The following is a 15,918-nucleotide window of genomic DNA, read 5'->3' as shown; positions in this document are numbered from 1 at the left end:
TACCATTGAGCCGGGTCGCTCCTTACTTACAGTTCGTTACCACGAACTGTTTGAAGAAAATAGTCAGTGCACTTTTTGAAAGTGGTGGGGCTATAGGGTCAAGGATTTAGGAGTTTACCATCGATTTCTGAAAGATCTTCTGTAATAACAAAGGATGAACATTTTGCCTAGCCCATTCGGGTCGAACATACTTCAAACTATGGTGAATTAATTACCGCAGGAATGTATTTTTTCAAAAAAATGATACGAATATATGTTTGCATATATTTATTTATTTTCACCTAAATCGGTAAGCATATTGTGTGAAAAAAGTACAAGGAGGTTCCAAAGAGGTTCAAAGGGGAAATATCTTTTCCCCTTTGTTATCTTTTCCCCAGGCAATATTTCCCAAATTCAGGGTGAAATGGTCATACAGTAATGATGATAAAATAATAAGAATTTAAACTAAAACAGTAAACAAGATTAGTTTATGATTTAGTGATAAGAAATCCTTCAAATTCCCTATCTCTTATCTAAATATTTAAATAATGTATTTTAATCGCTTATCAAATTTTAGTTTAATGACGGCTACTGGTAGTTAAGTTAAAACCTGTTGAATATCTGTTAAGCCTTAACTGGAGTCATTTTCCAATTTTTTTTTACTTGTGAGTGAAAGTGTTGAAAAGCATTCTGAGGAAGGCATAACAAAACAGCGAAACAATGCTAGGATTGTTTGATTCAGCAAAATCATCTTTGCTCAAACTAGAAACAGTAACAACTGACAATCCTGTTTTTCGCTTACATTACAAGGTGACATTCGCTATACTCGTAACTTTTACGATTCTTGTTACGTCAAAACAGTATATTGGGGATCCAATTGATTGCATCGTCGAAGGAATAAGTCCTGATATAATGGACACATATTGCTGGATTCACTCAACGTTCACGGTCCCTGAAGCTACTAAAGTTGGACAAGCAGTTGCTCACCCTGGTAAGGAACTTTTAAACCCTTACCGTTATTGTCCACACCCTCTAAGATAAGATAAGATAACGTGTATTTCAAGCCAAAATGTGGCCATGTACACAAATAACATACAAGATTAACAAATTACAGCACTCGTCACAATAATAAAGAAAAAAAAATATAAGCTACTCTCTTCTTTTTGCAAAATTCTCATCAAGATATCTTCGCACTAGACAAATAAAGTGTGCCGACGTACTTTTCAAGACATCAGGAAGCAGCACTCCATCATTCCTAAATAAATTTTCCCTTGCCACGAAAAGACCTCGACAACGACTCAGACAAGGCTCCAAATTTTCCTCCTCTTCTTGGCAAAGAGGGCAAGCAACCCTACCGTCCGGGATACTTTTCTCCTTTGAAAAACGTTCAATCTTGAAAAAATCGGATGGCAATTAGATTGTAGCTGCATTCAATATGTAAGGTATCTGGACGGTAAATTTAACTTAAAGTAAAATTCCTGACCAAAAATAATATTAACCTCATTAAAATACCTTAAAGTTGCCATATTGTTAATTTCCTCACCCCAGTTCTGCATCGTCTGGTCCTCCAGCACTCGCTTAATTTCCTTGTCCAACTGTAATTGTTGACTAGTTGGTCCAAGGCCATCATTCCATGCGAAAGAAAAACCTGTCTTATCCAATACCTCTTTAACTTTAAAAGGCTAAGATCTTTTCCTATTTAGCTGAAGTAACTCATCATATGCAGCCTTCAGTAACCTATCACTGGGTAACTGTACAACCCTTAGCCAAAATTTTATCATTTGGACTGTCCTATAACTTTTAAGAGACCACAGTCCAAGGTCTCCTTTAAGAAACTGGGTATGGGTCATTCTCTGCAACCCGTACAATCTCTTAAAATAACCCAGCTGAATACTTTCTAACTCGGCAGCGTTCTCAAGTCCCCAAATTTATGCCCCATAATGGAGAATCGTCATAATCTTAGATAAAAAAAAAAACCTCCTATATATAGACAAATTATTTATTCCACTAATTTTAGTCCGGAGAAGTGAAAATTCTGCAGCTTTTCCTTTTTTAACACTTTTTCAGTATGAGAATTCAATCCACCATTACTTTGGAAGATATAACCAAGATACTTTATTTTTCTAACTACTTCTAATTGTTGTCCTCCAAATACAAATATATTATCTATTTTTTCATTCCTTTTACTGAAAACAACCACTTTAGTTTTCATAACGTTCAGCTGTAACTTTTTCATTTGTAAGTATTCCTCAATTAAACCCAGTAACATCTGAAGCTCCCTTGCCGACTTCGCCACCAATTCAGTGTCATCTGCAAATAATAACACTGAAAAATTAGTTTTTCCAAGACACAGCTTTGGAGCCCATTTTTTTCCAGAAACACCATATCATTCAAAAACAAACCGAACAGTCTCGGGGACATGGCGCTGCCCTGCTTAACTCCTTTCTTAAGGTCAAATAACCTGGAAAATCCCGAACCTGCAACCCTGACCATAGATTTAGTCCCAGAATACATACCAACAAATAAACGAATAAAACTTAAAGATAGACCTACATCTCTTAAACACTCTTCAAGGAGAGCTCTATCTACATTGTCGAATGCCTTTCTTAAGTCTAGAAACGCAACATACAGCTTTTCAAACATTGTCGAATGCCTTTCTTAAGTCTAGAAACGCAACATACAGCTTTTCAACAGGGTTCAAACCGGGTAACCCCCCCCTGGATACGGCCTTGAATAGAGGTACCATAATCGATACTTTCCATAGGGAAGGCCATACACCACTACTTATAATTCTATTAAAAATATTCACTAAAACTAGCAAAAAAACATCAAGAAACCTCTTTAACAAAACTGCTGGTATACCATCTATTCCTGGCCCTGATCCTCCCTTCATCTTCTTAACTACTTTCCTAACTTCATCTGAGGTCCTTCACTATCCTTCACTAACTCATAATCTTTTTCTTTCATCGGAAACTGTGGAGCAACCCTTGATTCTTCACTATCAAGGCAACTAGAATCTTCATCTATACTCTCAAGAAAACTAGGCCAAGTATCGGCTTCAGGGATTTGTAATTGGCGTTTTCGTTGTTTATTCTCCTGCGTTATTCCTGCCCGAAATTGCTTTGTATCCCCTACCATAAAAGCCTTCTATATCTCTTTCTGGTCAACTTTAATGTTCTACCGTTTTTTTCTCTGTTTTAGACTATTATATTCCCTTCTCCTTTCCTTAAACCGTAAAAACAAACTCTGCCTTTATTTCTCTACAGAGCAAGCATTTACCAAATCTAATAACTCCTCCAACTCCTTTTTAAAGGAACTACATTCATCATCAAAAAAAAATATTTTTCCTTTTTGTATTTGGTTTCTCTAACACACGAGCACACTCATAAATCACAAAACCCAAATCTTCCAAAATTTCATCTATGTCTCTTGTTTCATCATGCAGACTCTCAACTTTCTCAATTATTTCAGGCCTCAAAAACCCCTCTTTCACCAACTCCAGCTCCTCTTTACTTCATCCACTCTTCAAGAACTTCCCTGAAAAACAAAGATCTTTGTAACCCTCCTAGTAGGACTATCACCTTTTTTATTCCTTGGAACTCCTCTTCCAAGGCAAAGCTTAATCTCAACTGGTAAGTGGTTACGGCCTACGACCTTAAGAACCTATACTTCGACTTTCAGGTTCACGAGCTTATTACCAACCTAAATATAATCAATTACTCTAGGGTTTTTCATCGACAGACAGGTAAACTCACCCTCCTCCCCATCCTTCCCAAATCTTCCATTTCCAATCACTAATGCATTGTCTGAACACAGCATTGTCTGAACACAGTCTTATAAATATCAGGTATCAGGTCCGGCGTATCAACAAAAGAAACTTGATTAATCTCCTTACATATTCCCGTATAAGCATTTAAGTCCCCCACCACCAAAATAATCCTTATCAAAACGTGATCGCAATTGCCTAAGCTCCTCCTCTCATAAATCCCATGTCACTTCTACTACATACGAACTATTCTGGGGGGCAATATACACGTTACCTAAAAACAAACTTTTACCACTAACAAGATGAATCCGAACCCATATAATATTCTCCGATACACTAGAAATTCGAGAATGTTTACGGAAACGACCTTGCTTAATTAACAAAAAAATACCTCCATAATGTCTCATATTCTTTGCTGGTTTATGCGCCACATTTTCTACCCAGTATCCTTCAAAATAAGGCACTGCATAGTCACTATGCCACGACTCCAAAAGAGCAATAATATCAAAAACCCCTAGGTCCTTCAGTACTTGTTCAATCTTATTTCTCATACCCTGGACATTCCATATGATTACTCGCATAGGGTGAACAGGGCCACACTGTCCCTTTTCCCTTAGAAGAAGCTGGTCATGTGTCGGCAGGACAAAGGGCGTTTCTGGCTTATTAGGTAAGCATGAAAGTCTATGATAATCTTTTGATGACGCAGCTCTGATGCTCCTCGACTGACCTCTATAGTTAGCTCTTCCGCCGCCAGATCTAGAGTTCTTTCTTGCAACATTACGGGCATCAATACGATTTTGATCATCCGGGATTATGACCTCCCAGGCTTTTCGCTTTTCAGTATTTTTCGCAGCTATTGGAGAATTCCGGACAGGACGCGGAGCCCCTTTCGAGAAATTCGGTTTCGGATCACGTATATTAAATTTGATCATCGTCTCGATATCACTCTCGGCTTGACTATCACTCTCAGAGCTTTCAGACACCACTCTGCCAGCGACGGAAATGTTCGTTTTTTCGCTAGCAGGTTCTTTAGATAGTTCGACTTCTCTTGTTTCTGCTAACCTGTCTCGAGGAGGCCCCTGTTTGTTCATTTCACTGGAGATGGTGGTTACTTCCTTAACAGATTCCGAAGGAAAGTCATAAACAAACACTCTGCCGTCGATGTATAACTTTTCACCCCTAAGCCTATCTTGGTGGTGTTTCGACAAAGCGTACTCTAAGACCGGTTTAAGGTTTTTACGGGCTTCTCTTTGCCTGGCACTATAATCAGGGGCAGCCGACAACCCATTCCTCTTCAAAAGGGGATTAGACTTAAGAATTATCCCGCGAAATTCAACAGAGTTCATCTTTAGAAAGACTGGTCCCGCACGCATTCTGAACACGTCTTTGACGTCACAAAGGTTCAGATTTAAATCTAGTATAAACTTGTAAAGAAACATATTTATTTCTTGCTTCAGTGTACATATATCAGGATTAATAGGTTCGAAGTTATATAAGACAACGTTGCATCTTCTCAGTTCTTCCTTAAATGCATAATCCTGCATGATAACTGTTCGTAAATTCTTCCAAAATGTCTCAATTTCTCCTTTCATCTCTTCAAAAGCTTTGACATTTTCAGATAGTTTTTGGTTCAAAGAAGAAAACTAGTTTTCAACTGATGTAACCTTCACTAAAACGTCCGGCAAAGTCTTTTCAGTAGCCTCAATTAATCGTGGTATCAGATCTAGCTTTAAATTAATTTCCCGTAAAAACTGAGCACTGGCTGTACCCACGGGTATAGCCTCAGTTGAGGCTATAGTCGCTCCGCTTGAGTTATTCATTTTTCGAAAATTTCAATCCTCCCACACACTGCTTACGTATTCCTGCTTCAGTAATCCAAATCACGATCAATAATCATACATAAATAACAGTCCAGAGATATTATCACAAGAGTTTAAATTCTATTTCGTGTTTCACTTGCAAGCAACGCTGAATGAAAACAGATTTTCATTCAGAGAAATGATTCATACTTATTTCCGAAATGTCACATTAAATACCAATTGCATAGTTAAGTATCTGGTTTCAAGGTTATCCGTATGAAAAATATATATATAAAAATCCTCAATTACTGATTTAAATTTCAAGACATATACACACTGCTTACGTATTCCTGCTTCAGTAATCCAAATCACGATCAATAATCATATATAAATAACAGTCCTGAGATATTATCACAAGAGTCTAAATTCTATTTCGTATTTCACTTGCAAGCAAAGCTCACCGAGGCGATGTTCATCAGACGAGCGCTGAATGAAAACTGCCCTCTTTACTTGAGACCCGCTTTATTAAGAAAACCCCCGAAAGGTTTGTTTGATTCGCGAAAACGTAATAAAAACGCATCAAAACACCTTTGCGTTTTTTAAAGTTTTTTTTGTATCCCCCCCCCCGGAAAGAATCCTGGGTACGGCCCTGTTGTTAAATTTAGTCAACCATAAGAGAACATCCAATTTATTTTGTTTAGATTTATCAAGGAACGATTCCTACCTTATCCAACCAAAATGAAGAATTGTAAAAACTTGATACAGTCCCAAGTTCATATCTTTCCTCAACTTAGACAGGGAAAGAATCATTCTTTAATAAAACATGGGAAGTCTGCCAATTCCTTTCTGTTTAACTAAAGTACTCATCATTCCCTAATCAAGCATGGAAACAATGGTAAGTGAAGAATGAACTGGAATAACGTTTTCTTAATAAAACAGATCTTTGGTATTTGTGAAAGATGCGTCAAATAAACTATGGAACGGCGTTGCTAAGCGACTTGTAACAATAGTTTCTTATAACAGTACTTCAGGTAGCAGCTAATCTTCACTAAAAAAATAAAAATAAAATAAAAATAAAAATTGCCATAGTAGGATTCAGTCGGGTTGCAGAATAAAACTAATGCTTTATTTTCTTTTTGTCTGTGGTTCAGTAACTGTGAGATCGAAGCATTTAGAGCATTCAATTGAAATCCGAAAATCAGACTGTAATGGGGACCGTCAAGCGGAAAAAAATATTTCATCTAAGTTTGTGAAAACCTACAGCAACCTTTAAGGAAAAAAGTTCTGAGCTCTAGTGAGACCTATTCACGAAAATTTATGTTCCCCTTCAAATGACACTGTTACTAACCTCCAGGGACAAGGCCACAAATAATGCAAATTGCCAATTGCTAATAGATTTGAAATTGGGAGGACGGGGGGGAGGCTGTTTGATTTTGGGTGTCCGTTTGGCTCAAATTTTTCAGGGACTATTCTTTAGGCCAAGGGGATCATGGGCTCTGGAAAGGTCAAAGAAACCTTTTGTTCTTGGTCAGTTTGTAACTTACAGCAGCAAGTCCTTGGCCCAAGAGGTGCCTTATGTACAAAACAGGAAGAGACCCCTAAGTCTAGGACCCAAAAACTATTTTTATGATCTATTTGAAGCTTGCATCCTTAAATCCTGGTCTAGGGAAGCCCAAGTCCAGAAGGAAAAATAGGCAAAATACTGGTGCCCCTGAAAATGGGGCCTAAAAAGGGCCAAAAAGGACAAAACAGTTTTTTCCGGAGCGTCTTGAAATTTCAAATGTAAGTTCCTAGAGCCGATAGGACTCAAATATACCAAAAAATTTAATGTTGGACTCCGTCCCAAGAATGTATCCCTGATTTTGTTTCGGGGGGGGGGAGTTAAAAAAAACGTATCAAAAATGCATTTATATTCATTTTTGTTACGTTTATTCGAGTCGAATAAATATTTTTTGTTTACCAACCCCCTGGATATGGCCTTGGTCCCGGCCCTGCCAAAATATCGTTCAAAAGAGCAAATTCCTCCCGTTTGACTTGAAACTTGTCTCCTTTAGTCTTTGGGCCACGGGAACTCAAAAACAAAAGAAAAACATTGAAAAGAAAAACAGGTCCCCCCAAAAAATAGGGTTTGAAGAAGCGGTAAATCCCTGGACCAAGAGAATCTCTATCTAAAAAAATTAGTACTGGGGTACAATCTTCTCCAAATATAGAATCCAAAAATGACCTAAGACTTGTTTTTCTGATCGGCACGAAACGTATACTCTCAAGTCCATGGATCAAAAGGACATCAATACCCAACAAAAAGAGTAACGTTCATATTAACTCCCTGGAAAAAGGTAGAAACTTTGTTTTCTCCGAATGGCTTTAAACTTACGCCCGTCAATTTCTGGGCCAAGGTATCTTTTGCGCACAAAAATAACTTAGGCTGGAGCACTGATCCCCTAAACTAAGGCTAGAAAATGTTTATTCGACTGGCTTGGAACATATCTAAAATCCCTCGGATGAAAATCCCTCGGATGAAAAGAAATTTTGATTTGCCTGTCAATGTGGTCTTAAACGAGTTTCTAGCAAAACAGTTTTCCCAAGCTATCACCTCATGGGCATCCATCAAATGTCAAATCATTGAATTATTAAATGACTTTAAGGATTTTCCTAAGCACATAAATTAGTTATCTGAGTATCCAATTTTAGATGCAAGCTTTGAATTTCTTGAGCACCGAAGCTAAGGGAAGTCCATAGAGACCTGGCCCTGGTACCAAAGTATTGGCTTTAGTTTTACTGAAATTTGTCAGTTTCGCAGTGTACTTTCAGGCAAATAATTTTTTATGAATTGGGGGTTCCCATTACCCAAGAAAATTCAGATATAAGATTCAAGCCAATCGAAAAAATAGTTTGTTGTCCCAGACTAAGTTTCAAGCTGGAACTGGACCAAGGGGACCCTACTGTAAATAAAAATTGAAGGCACTGGCCGACTAAAAATAGGCCAAAAAATAACTTTCTTTGATTGGCTTGAAACTTATATCTAAAATTTTCTAATTTCAAAGCTTATATCTGAAACCTGGCCGGCAATTTTGAATTTTGGAAATTGATTTAAAAGTATCTACGATTGAAGATTCTGACTGCTCAGGGAAATCCTTAAAATAGTGTTTATAACATGATAGTACTTCTGGTGGGTACCGAAGAGATCATTAATTGAGAAAACTGTTTTTCTAGGCAAACATAAGTCAATTATTCAGATCGAAGAAAAAGGGAAAAACATGTCAATTTATTTAATACCTTCACCAGTCTACCCAAAGAGTCAAAAATGTAAAGCCAAGAGAATAAAATATTTATGCATGCATGAAAGTATCTGTGGCTGCTCCAAATAAGGAACAAATCGGCCCATCCCTTGGAACTCAATTAGAAAAATTACCAGAACTGAAATCAGATTTATTGAATATCTTAGGGTAACGGAATTGGTAAGATCCATATCCCAACTTTCGAAAGTTTTGGGTCCCGGAATTAACAAACTGTACACCAACTTCAAATCCCAAACATCAATGACCCTGCTACCGGAGACATGATCAAACAGTTCGTGGTAACCAACTGTAAGTAAGGAGCGACCCAGCTAAATAGTAACCGAAACTCTAAAAAACGGAATTTTGATACTAATAGATACATCAAAAGAATCAGTTTTTAATATTGATTTAAAATATATAAATTTCATCAAGTTTAATCTTATACATCAAAAGTTACATCCCTTAGAAAATTTGCCTGATTTTCGAAAAAAGGGAGAAACACCCCCTAAAAGCAATAGAACCTTAATGAAAATCACACCATTAGATGGTGTGATTTTCGTAGAGGTTGTAGAGGTTTCTAGCTCCTATCTGCAAAAATGTGGGATTTTGTATTTTTTGCCAGAAGAAAGATCCCGGATGCATGTTTATTTGTTTTTTTTTTTTTTCTACATTAAACCAGTGGTCCTAACATTAAACCAGTGGTCCTAACATATCGTTTGAGGGTTCATTTGAACGGTGCCTTTTATAAGGGGTTCATTTAAAAGTTCTAGTGCCCTTTTTAAGTGACCAAAAAATAGAGGGCAACTAGGCCCCCTCCCACGCTCTTTTTTCCCAAATTCACCCCATCAAAATTTTGAGATAGCCATTTTGTTCAGCATGATCGAAAATATAGTAAATATGTCTTTTAGGATGACTTAATCCCCCAAAGTCCCTGGGGGAGGGCTGAAAGTTATGAACTTTACCCAATGTTTACATATAGTATTGGTTATTGGGAAGTATACAGACTTTCGCAGGGGGAATTTTCCTGATAGCGGGGGGGAGGTTGGGGGTTAGATGGGAGGATCTTTCCTCGGAAGGAGTTTTCATGGGGGAAGGGACATTCCTATGAAGGGAGCGCAGGATTTCCCAGCATTATTTAAAATACGATCAGAAATTAAATATAAAACAAGTTTTTCAACTGAAAATAAGGAGCAATATTAAAAATTAAAAAGAACAGAAATTATTACATATATGATTGGGTTCACCCCCTAGTCAATACATCGCACTTTACGCTAAAGATTTTTTAGTACTTTATAAGAGCTATTTATTCTAATTAACGGCCTTTGTGATTAAGTGGTCATTTTTAAAGAATTGGAACAAAATTCGAACTTTAGCGTAAAGAGCGAGGTATTGACTAGGGGCGATCCCCTAATATGCGTACTAAAAATATATGAATATAGAAGTTTGTTACGTAAGTTAATTCCTAAGTTACGTATATTTATTACTAATGAAAACGTTCGTAAATAAAATTAAACAACTTCTGAGGAAGCCATTTAACCAAATAAATGTAAAATTAGTATGCAAATTGTGTTTTAATTATTCATTTACGGTGAGCCAAAATCAAAACTTGTACTAATTCAAAACGTTCAAAAATTAAATTTAAAAAAAACAAGTTTTTTTTAACTGAAAGTAAAGAGCAACATTAAAACTTAAAACGAATAGAAATTATTCCGTGGATGAAAGGGGCTGTCCCCTCCTCAACGCCTCTCTTCTTACGCTAAAGTTTTTTATTGGTCTAAAAAATAAAGTTGTGAGATAGAGTCAAACTTTAGCGTAAAGCGCGAGGCGTTGTGGAGGTGACAGCCCCTTTCATATACGGAATAATTTCTGTTCGTTTTAAGTTTTAATGTTGCTCCTTACTTTCAGTAAAAAAAACTTGTTTTTCTTTATTTAATTCCAGATAGAGCTAACAAGCTTGCTTGTGCGTGAGTCCTCTCCTTTCCTCCTATAATTCAGAATAGTTTCCCGGCATTACTATAACTAATCGTCAATTATTTTTCATCCCAAAGAGTTGCCTTGGCAGAGAGCAATTTCGTCAATAATTTTTTATATTTCTTTTAGGAGTCAAGCAACACGATGAGGAGGAGGTGGTATATCACAAGTACTATCAATGGGTAGTTTTCATGTTGTTCTTCCAAGCAATGATGTTCTACGTACCACGTTATATCTGGAAGACTGCCGAAAAGGGACGTTTAAGCATTATGACGTTTTCTTTGACGGTACCAATTGTCGATGAAAAGACTAAAACTGAGCGCCTAAAGCTACTACGGGAATACTATGTAGGCAATTTGGGGAAATACAATATGTATGGGTTAAAATTTGCTTTCTGCGAATTCTTAAATTTTGCTAATGTTGTTTTTCAAATTTATTTTACGGATGTATTTCTCGGTGGGCATTTTAGAAACTACGCACCATATGTATTCTCATTCCAAAGGAATGAAACAGATTATAATCATTTTGCAAAAATTTTCCCAATAGTTAGCAAATGCACTTTCCATAGATTTGGGGCTTCTGGTACAATTCAGCGTATTGATGGGCTTTGTGTTCTTCCAGTGAATATATTGAACGAAAAGATATACTTGTTTCTGTGGATCTGGTTTGTAACACTCTCAATAATATCTGGGCTGGCTTTAATTTATAGATTAATAACACTGATATCCCCAGGAGTGCGCTTGTCTATTTTGCAGGCAATAGCCCCATTGGCAGATAAAAAGGAGCTACGCGGAATTAACCAACGTTGCCAATTTGGAGATTGGTTCATCCTAAACAGATTAGCAAAAAATTTAGATTCCCATATTTACAGAGAGTTTGTTTCAAATTTATATGAGCAAATTATTGGGATTAAAGCTTGAAAATTACATTCATGATTTCAAAATGCGTGTCAGACATTAACACCGAATTTTGATTTATTATAACAGTAAAAAGGCTAAGTATAAAGAACATAGACCTTTAAATTTACACATCAATTAAACACGAACTGTGTATATGAGTTAGAAATTTTAGTTTTGTCTTTTTCTAAGCGTTATACTGATTGTTCCTCAATATTATTAGTCCCTTCCCCTCCCGCTGTAAAGACATAATTTCTATGGAAAACCAGCTTCACGGGGCTAAGAAGTTTGAGCCACTCGTTCCTTTATTAAGGCATCCCTAGCATTGATAACACAAAACATGTAAAATGAACTTAGAACCATTTATTAAAATTACTCAAGTATGTCATTAGTCAGTCATAATATTTCATGCATTTGGTCTTAAAAACTTCACTTATTTTTTCTATCTTTTATTAAAACTATAGACGCACAGCCCTGAGATAATACAATTAACAAATGTTTTGGGCACTGGAAGTTCATCAGGGGGTACATATTTGGAAGTCATACCTGCATGGGACTATGCTTGTCAAGAAATGGGGGGGGGGGGGTTAAAAGTATTAAAAACATATTGACCCTCCCTGCCAATGCGCAATAAATTCAACAATTGATCATTTTACTGTTAGTATTAGTTTTGTAGGATTATTGAAGCAACTAGAGCTATTAGAAAGAAAACAACTTTCTTTAGTCCATTCCAAATAACTGTGTCTAACTAGTTGTGTCTATTTGAACTTTATGTTAAATGTTTTTCTTCTTTTATGAATAAATGAACTTGTTTTATTATTTACTTTTTAGTTAAGGATATAAAAGAAATAGGAGAGTTATTTTATACTTACAGCCTCTAGTTGGGTCGTGAACGAACTGGTTCAACCCATTCATAGGAAAATAAAAACATATCTTAAGTTTCTTGGGCATGCCCTCTGGACGGAAAAAGACAGTCAACATAATAGCGAAGAAGAAGGTTGAAATATGGCCAGGCCCTCAAGTTAGATTGGAATAAGAACAAAAATAATTATTTGAAATCGTTGGTAATTTTTCGGAAGGTGGCTAACACAAAAATATTGAAGAGATATTGATTAGAATATTCTGCAGGGAGGAGTATTCTCTCTTAGGCAAGTTAGTACTCTAAGTATGTTTCTTTTAATAGGCAGTGTATGTTTCAGAGTTCAGAGTTTCGGAGTTTTTATTCCACAATACATACACAATCCAATCACAACACTCCCAATCCCCCTCGAAAGGCTCCATGGCCAGGGATACAAGGGGGAATGAGAAAAAAATACAATATATCCAAACAACCATAAAAAAGAAATCAATCGCCAAACAACATATAAAATTAAAAAGAGACCATACCTGAGGCCTGGCAGTCATAGCGCAGAGAAGACCACCATATAACAAAACTTTTCTCTTCAAAGTGGCCCAATTACTAAACATACTATTGTTGACATATTTTCTTCTAATAACAGCCCTTAAGGGTTATGAAACCCTTTTTGGAAGCCCTTCAGTTTCAAACACAGACTGACAATACTTATTACCATACTGTTTGTCAGCAGAACTTTGTTCAATAGTCAGTCTTCAACGGGGGGTGGTGTTCAATGGGGGGTGGCGGCTATTTAAGAGAAAATAGAACGTAATGTTCATAAAAACCCCTAGAGTATGGACTTCAAGTTTCTTTTAGGTCGTGACGTTAACTATGTAGCTCAGATTAAAGGCATATCTAAAGCTGAATTTTACGAGCACTTGGACTCAACCCACTCCAAATCATCGTATTAGCTGAGGGTAGAAACCAGATTTAAGCGTCTGATTTGGGAATTAGTCAATGCCCTATATTTTTTCACAACCTCGGAAAATATCAACCAATGAAAATTTCCTGAAGAACATTCTTATTAATCAGCCTAAGATAGGCTTAAGTCAATCTGACTTCGGCTTTAGCTAATTCTTCCTCAAACCCTGTCGTGAATGGGTTTGGATTCGCCTATTTTAAAAAACTAGCATCAGCTTAATCCTGACGCTAGCAAAATCCCATTGCCAGCGCTGCCAGTTGACGAGTAAGTAAGCAAGTAGGTTTATTGACCAATAAATATAGATTTAAAATGCAATACTTTTATTACCCCTCGAGAGGCTCCATGGCCAGGGATACAACTACAACAGTGACAAAAGCAAAATAAGGAACAACTGAAAAAAACTATACGCTGACAAAACAATAGGTTTACCTAAAAAAATTATTTTTGCCTTATATAACGATAATGTGACTTATAATTTACGTCAATTTCAGAAGTACTAGTTTATAATACACGCTCTAAAAGTCTCAAAAGTTTATCAATTCTACTTAAATAGTTTTGCCATCTAATATCAAAATCAAATCGAAGTAACACATTTTATGAAAGTTGGATACATGTTATATGCTTTAATGAATATCAATGAATACCAAATGAATGCCAAAATCAACGGTAAATTACACATAAAAATCACAAATACTTCAATATGCTCTCCCCCGTAAGGCTCTATGACCAGGAAAAAAAGGGGAGAAACAAAACTAAAAAAAAAACAAATATTCATCCAACATTTTCAAAATAATAAATTCATATCACCAAACCAAACAGTACCCCCCCCACCCCAAAAAAAAAATCCGAGCTAGGCATGTAATACATGAATCCACCCTCAAGAATAAATTACAGAATCAATCCAGAGACATCAACTCATCGGATAACGGGAAAAAATTAATTGTTTGCAAGAAAATCTCTAACATACTTTTGAAGATACCAAACGAGTGGTTCCAAATCATATTACAAGCTATCAGAGGGTTAAAGTCAGACTGCATTGACGGAGTATAAGGTATTTGCAAGCTATTGGAAGTGCGGAAATAGGGCAGCAGGAAGCTGACCATGTAACCTAAAAAAAATTAAAAGAAAAAGAGATCTGAAGTCAAGGAAGGGAACAGTAGTATCAAGGGGGGAACAGTTAGTATCATGTATAAGAGACCTTGCTTTATAATAGTTTTGAAAGTGGCTTCAGTGATGAGAGAAAAATTGACATCCAGATAATAGAACAGTATGAAACATAAGGCTAAGCTAGGCTGTAGAATGAGAGTCTAAGTATTGACCCTGGAAAAATGTGTTTCAATTTTTGAAGGATCCCGAGGCTTCTGGAGACTCTCATTTTAATGAGGTAAATATGAGGCTTGAAGGAGGGATTTTAATCAAGCAAGACGCCTAGAAATCGAACATAACGATCCTTAGACCCATTAAGGGAACCCCTCGATGCACGTATTTCATTTAAACCAGAACAAGCCCTTGAAACTCTTGAGAAAAGAAGAAAACATGACTTTCCAACATTTAACGCAAGATAATTAACATCAAACCACTGAGTAACTCTTTCAAGAAAGGGCAATCATGTTTGAACCGAGATCAGACTCAGTCCTACCAGCTGTGCCAAGAGTACTCTCATCCGCAAAGGCTATAACTGTATTAGAGAAGGACGAACACTTGTCACAATTATTGACAGTTGCAGGTTTACAATGAGGACAGCAAGTGGTAGGTTTTAGATTTTTAACCGCATTTATAAGGACATTAACATAAATTAAAAAGTGTATCGGCCCTATCACAAATCCTTGTTGAACACCAAACTCTATTTCAGACGGGTTGGAAAGAGAGATGATCAACCGAAATAACTCGACGAGATAAATATGATAGAAACCAAGAATAGGTACTCCATATGATACCAATATGGGATAGTTTTCAAAAAAGAATCTTGTGTGTTATTGAATCAAATGCTTTTCGTTCAGCGAGAAAAAGAGCAGCAAGTATTAGACCAGAGTCGAGAAATGTATGTATATAATTCAAAAGATTCACACATGCATGCATAGTTGCACTCAACTGAGGGCAAAGCCAAACCAGGGAATCATGAAAAAAATGTTTAGAATTAAGAAAATCAAGAAGTCGAGAAAGCTTTGCTTTCTCCCTCGCACTTCCTCGTATTCCAATATGGGACAGTTTCCAAAGAAGAATCTTGTGTTTTATTGAATCAAATGCTTTCATGCTCATTTGATTGCTTTGCCCTAAAGCTAAACTAGGAATCATGAAAAAAATGTTTGGAATTAAGAAAATCAAGAAGTTGAGAAAGCAGAGTTTTTTCAAAAATTTAAATAAACGCTGATTAGAGATATATAAGACGATAACAAGCAGAGTCGTTCCATG

At 36.5% G+C, this 15,918-nt stretch overlaps 1 protein-coding gene across 1 annotated transcript; it reads left to right on the top strand.

Annotated features, from left to right (window-relative positions):
* Positions 1-561: 561 nt before the first annotated feature.
* LOC148951415 (innexin inx2-like) lies at positions 562-12,508 on the top strand. The gene is made up of 2 exons (XM_089090870.1): positions 562-970; positions 10,923-12,508. Exons 1-2 carry the CDS (start codon positions 700-702, stop codon positions 11,711-11,713), a joined length of 1,062 nt encoding a protein of 353 aa, XP_088946996.1. The 5' UTR covers positions 562-699; the 3' UTR covers positions 11,714-12,508.
* The last annotated feature ends 3,410 nt before the right edge of the window (positions 12,509-15,918 follow it).

This window comes from Artemia sp. Qi Xiang Cuo, chromosome 6 (assembly GCF_049724085.1).
Source record: "Artemia sp. Qi Xiang Cuo chromosome 6, ASM4972408v1, whole genome shotgun sequence".
NCBI classification, from domain to species: Eukaryota; Metazoa; Arthropoda; class Branchiopoda; order Anostraca; family Artemiidae; genus Artemia; species Artemia sp. Qi Xiang Cuo.
This window is presented reverse-complemented; position numbering and strand designations above follow the sequence as displayed.

What these genes read in the sequence shown, in the direction of transcription:
- LOC148951415 (XM_089090870.1), top strand. Translation starts at nt 700, where the DNA reads ATGCTAGGATTGTTTGATTCAGCAAAATCATCTTTGCTCAAACTAGAA. An exon ending in ACAAGCAGTTGCTCACCCTG is followed by an intron (nt 971 to 10,922) that starts GTAAGGAACTTT and finishes TATTTCTTTTAG; the next exon opens with GAGTCAAGCAACACGATGAG.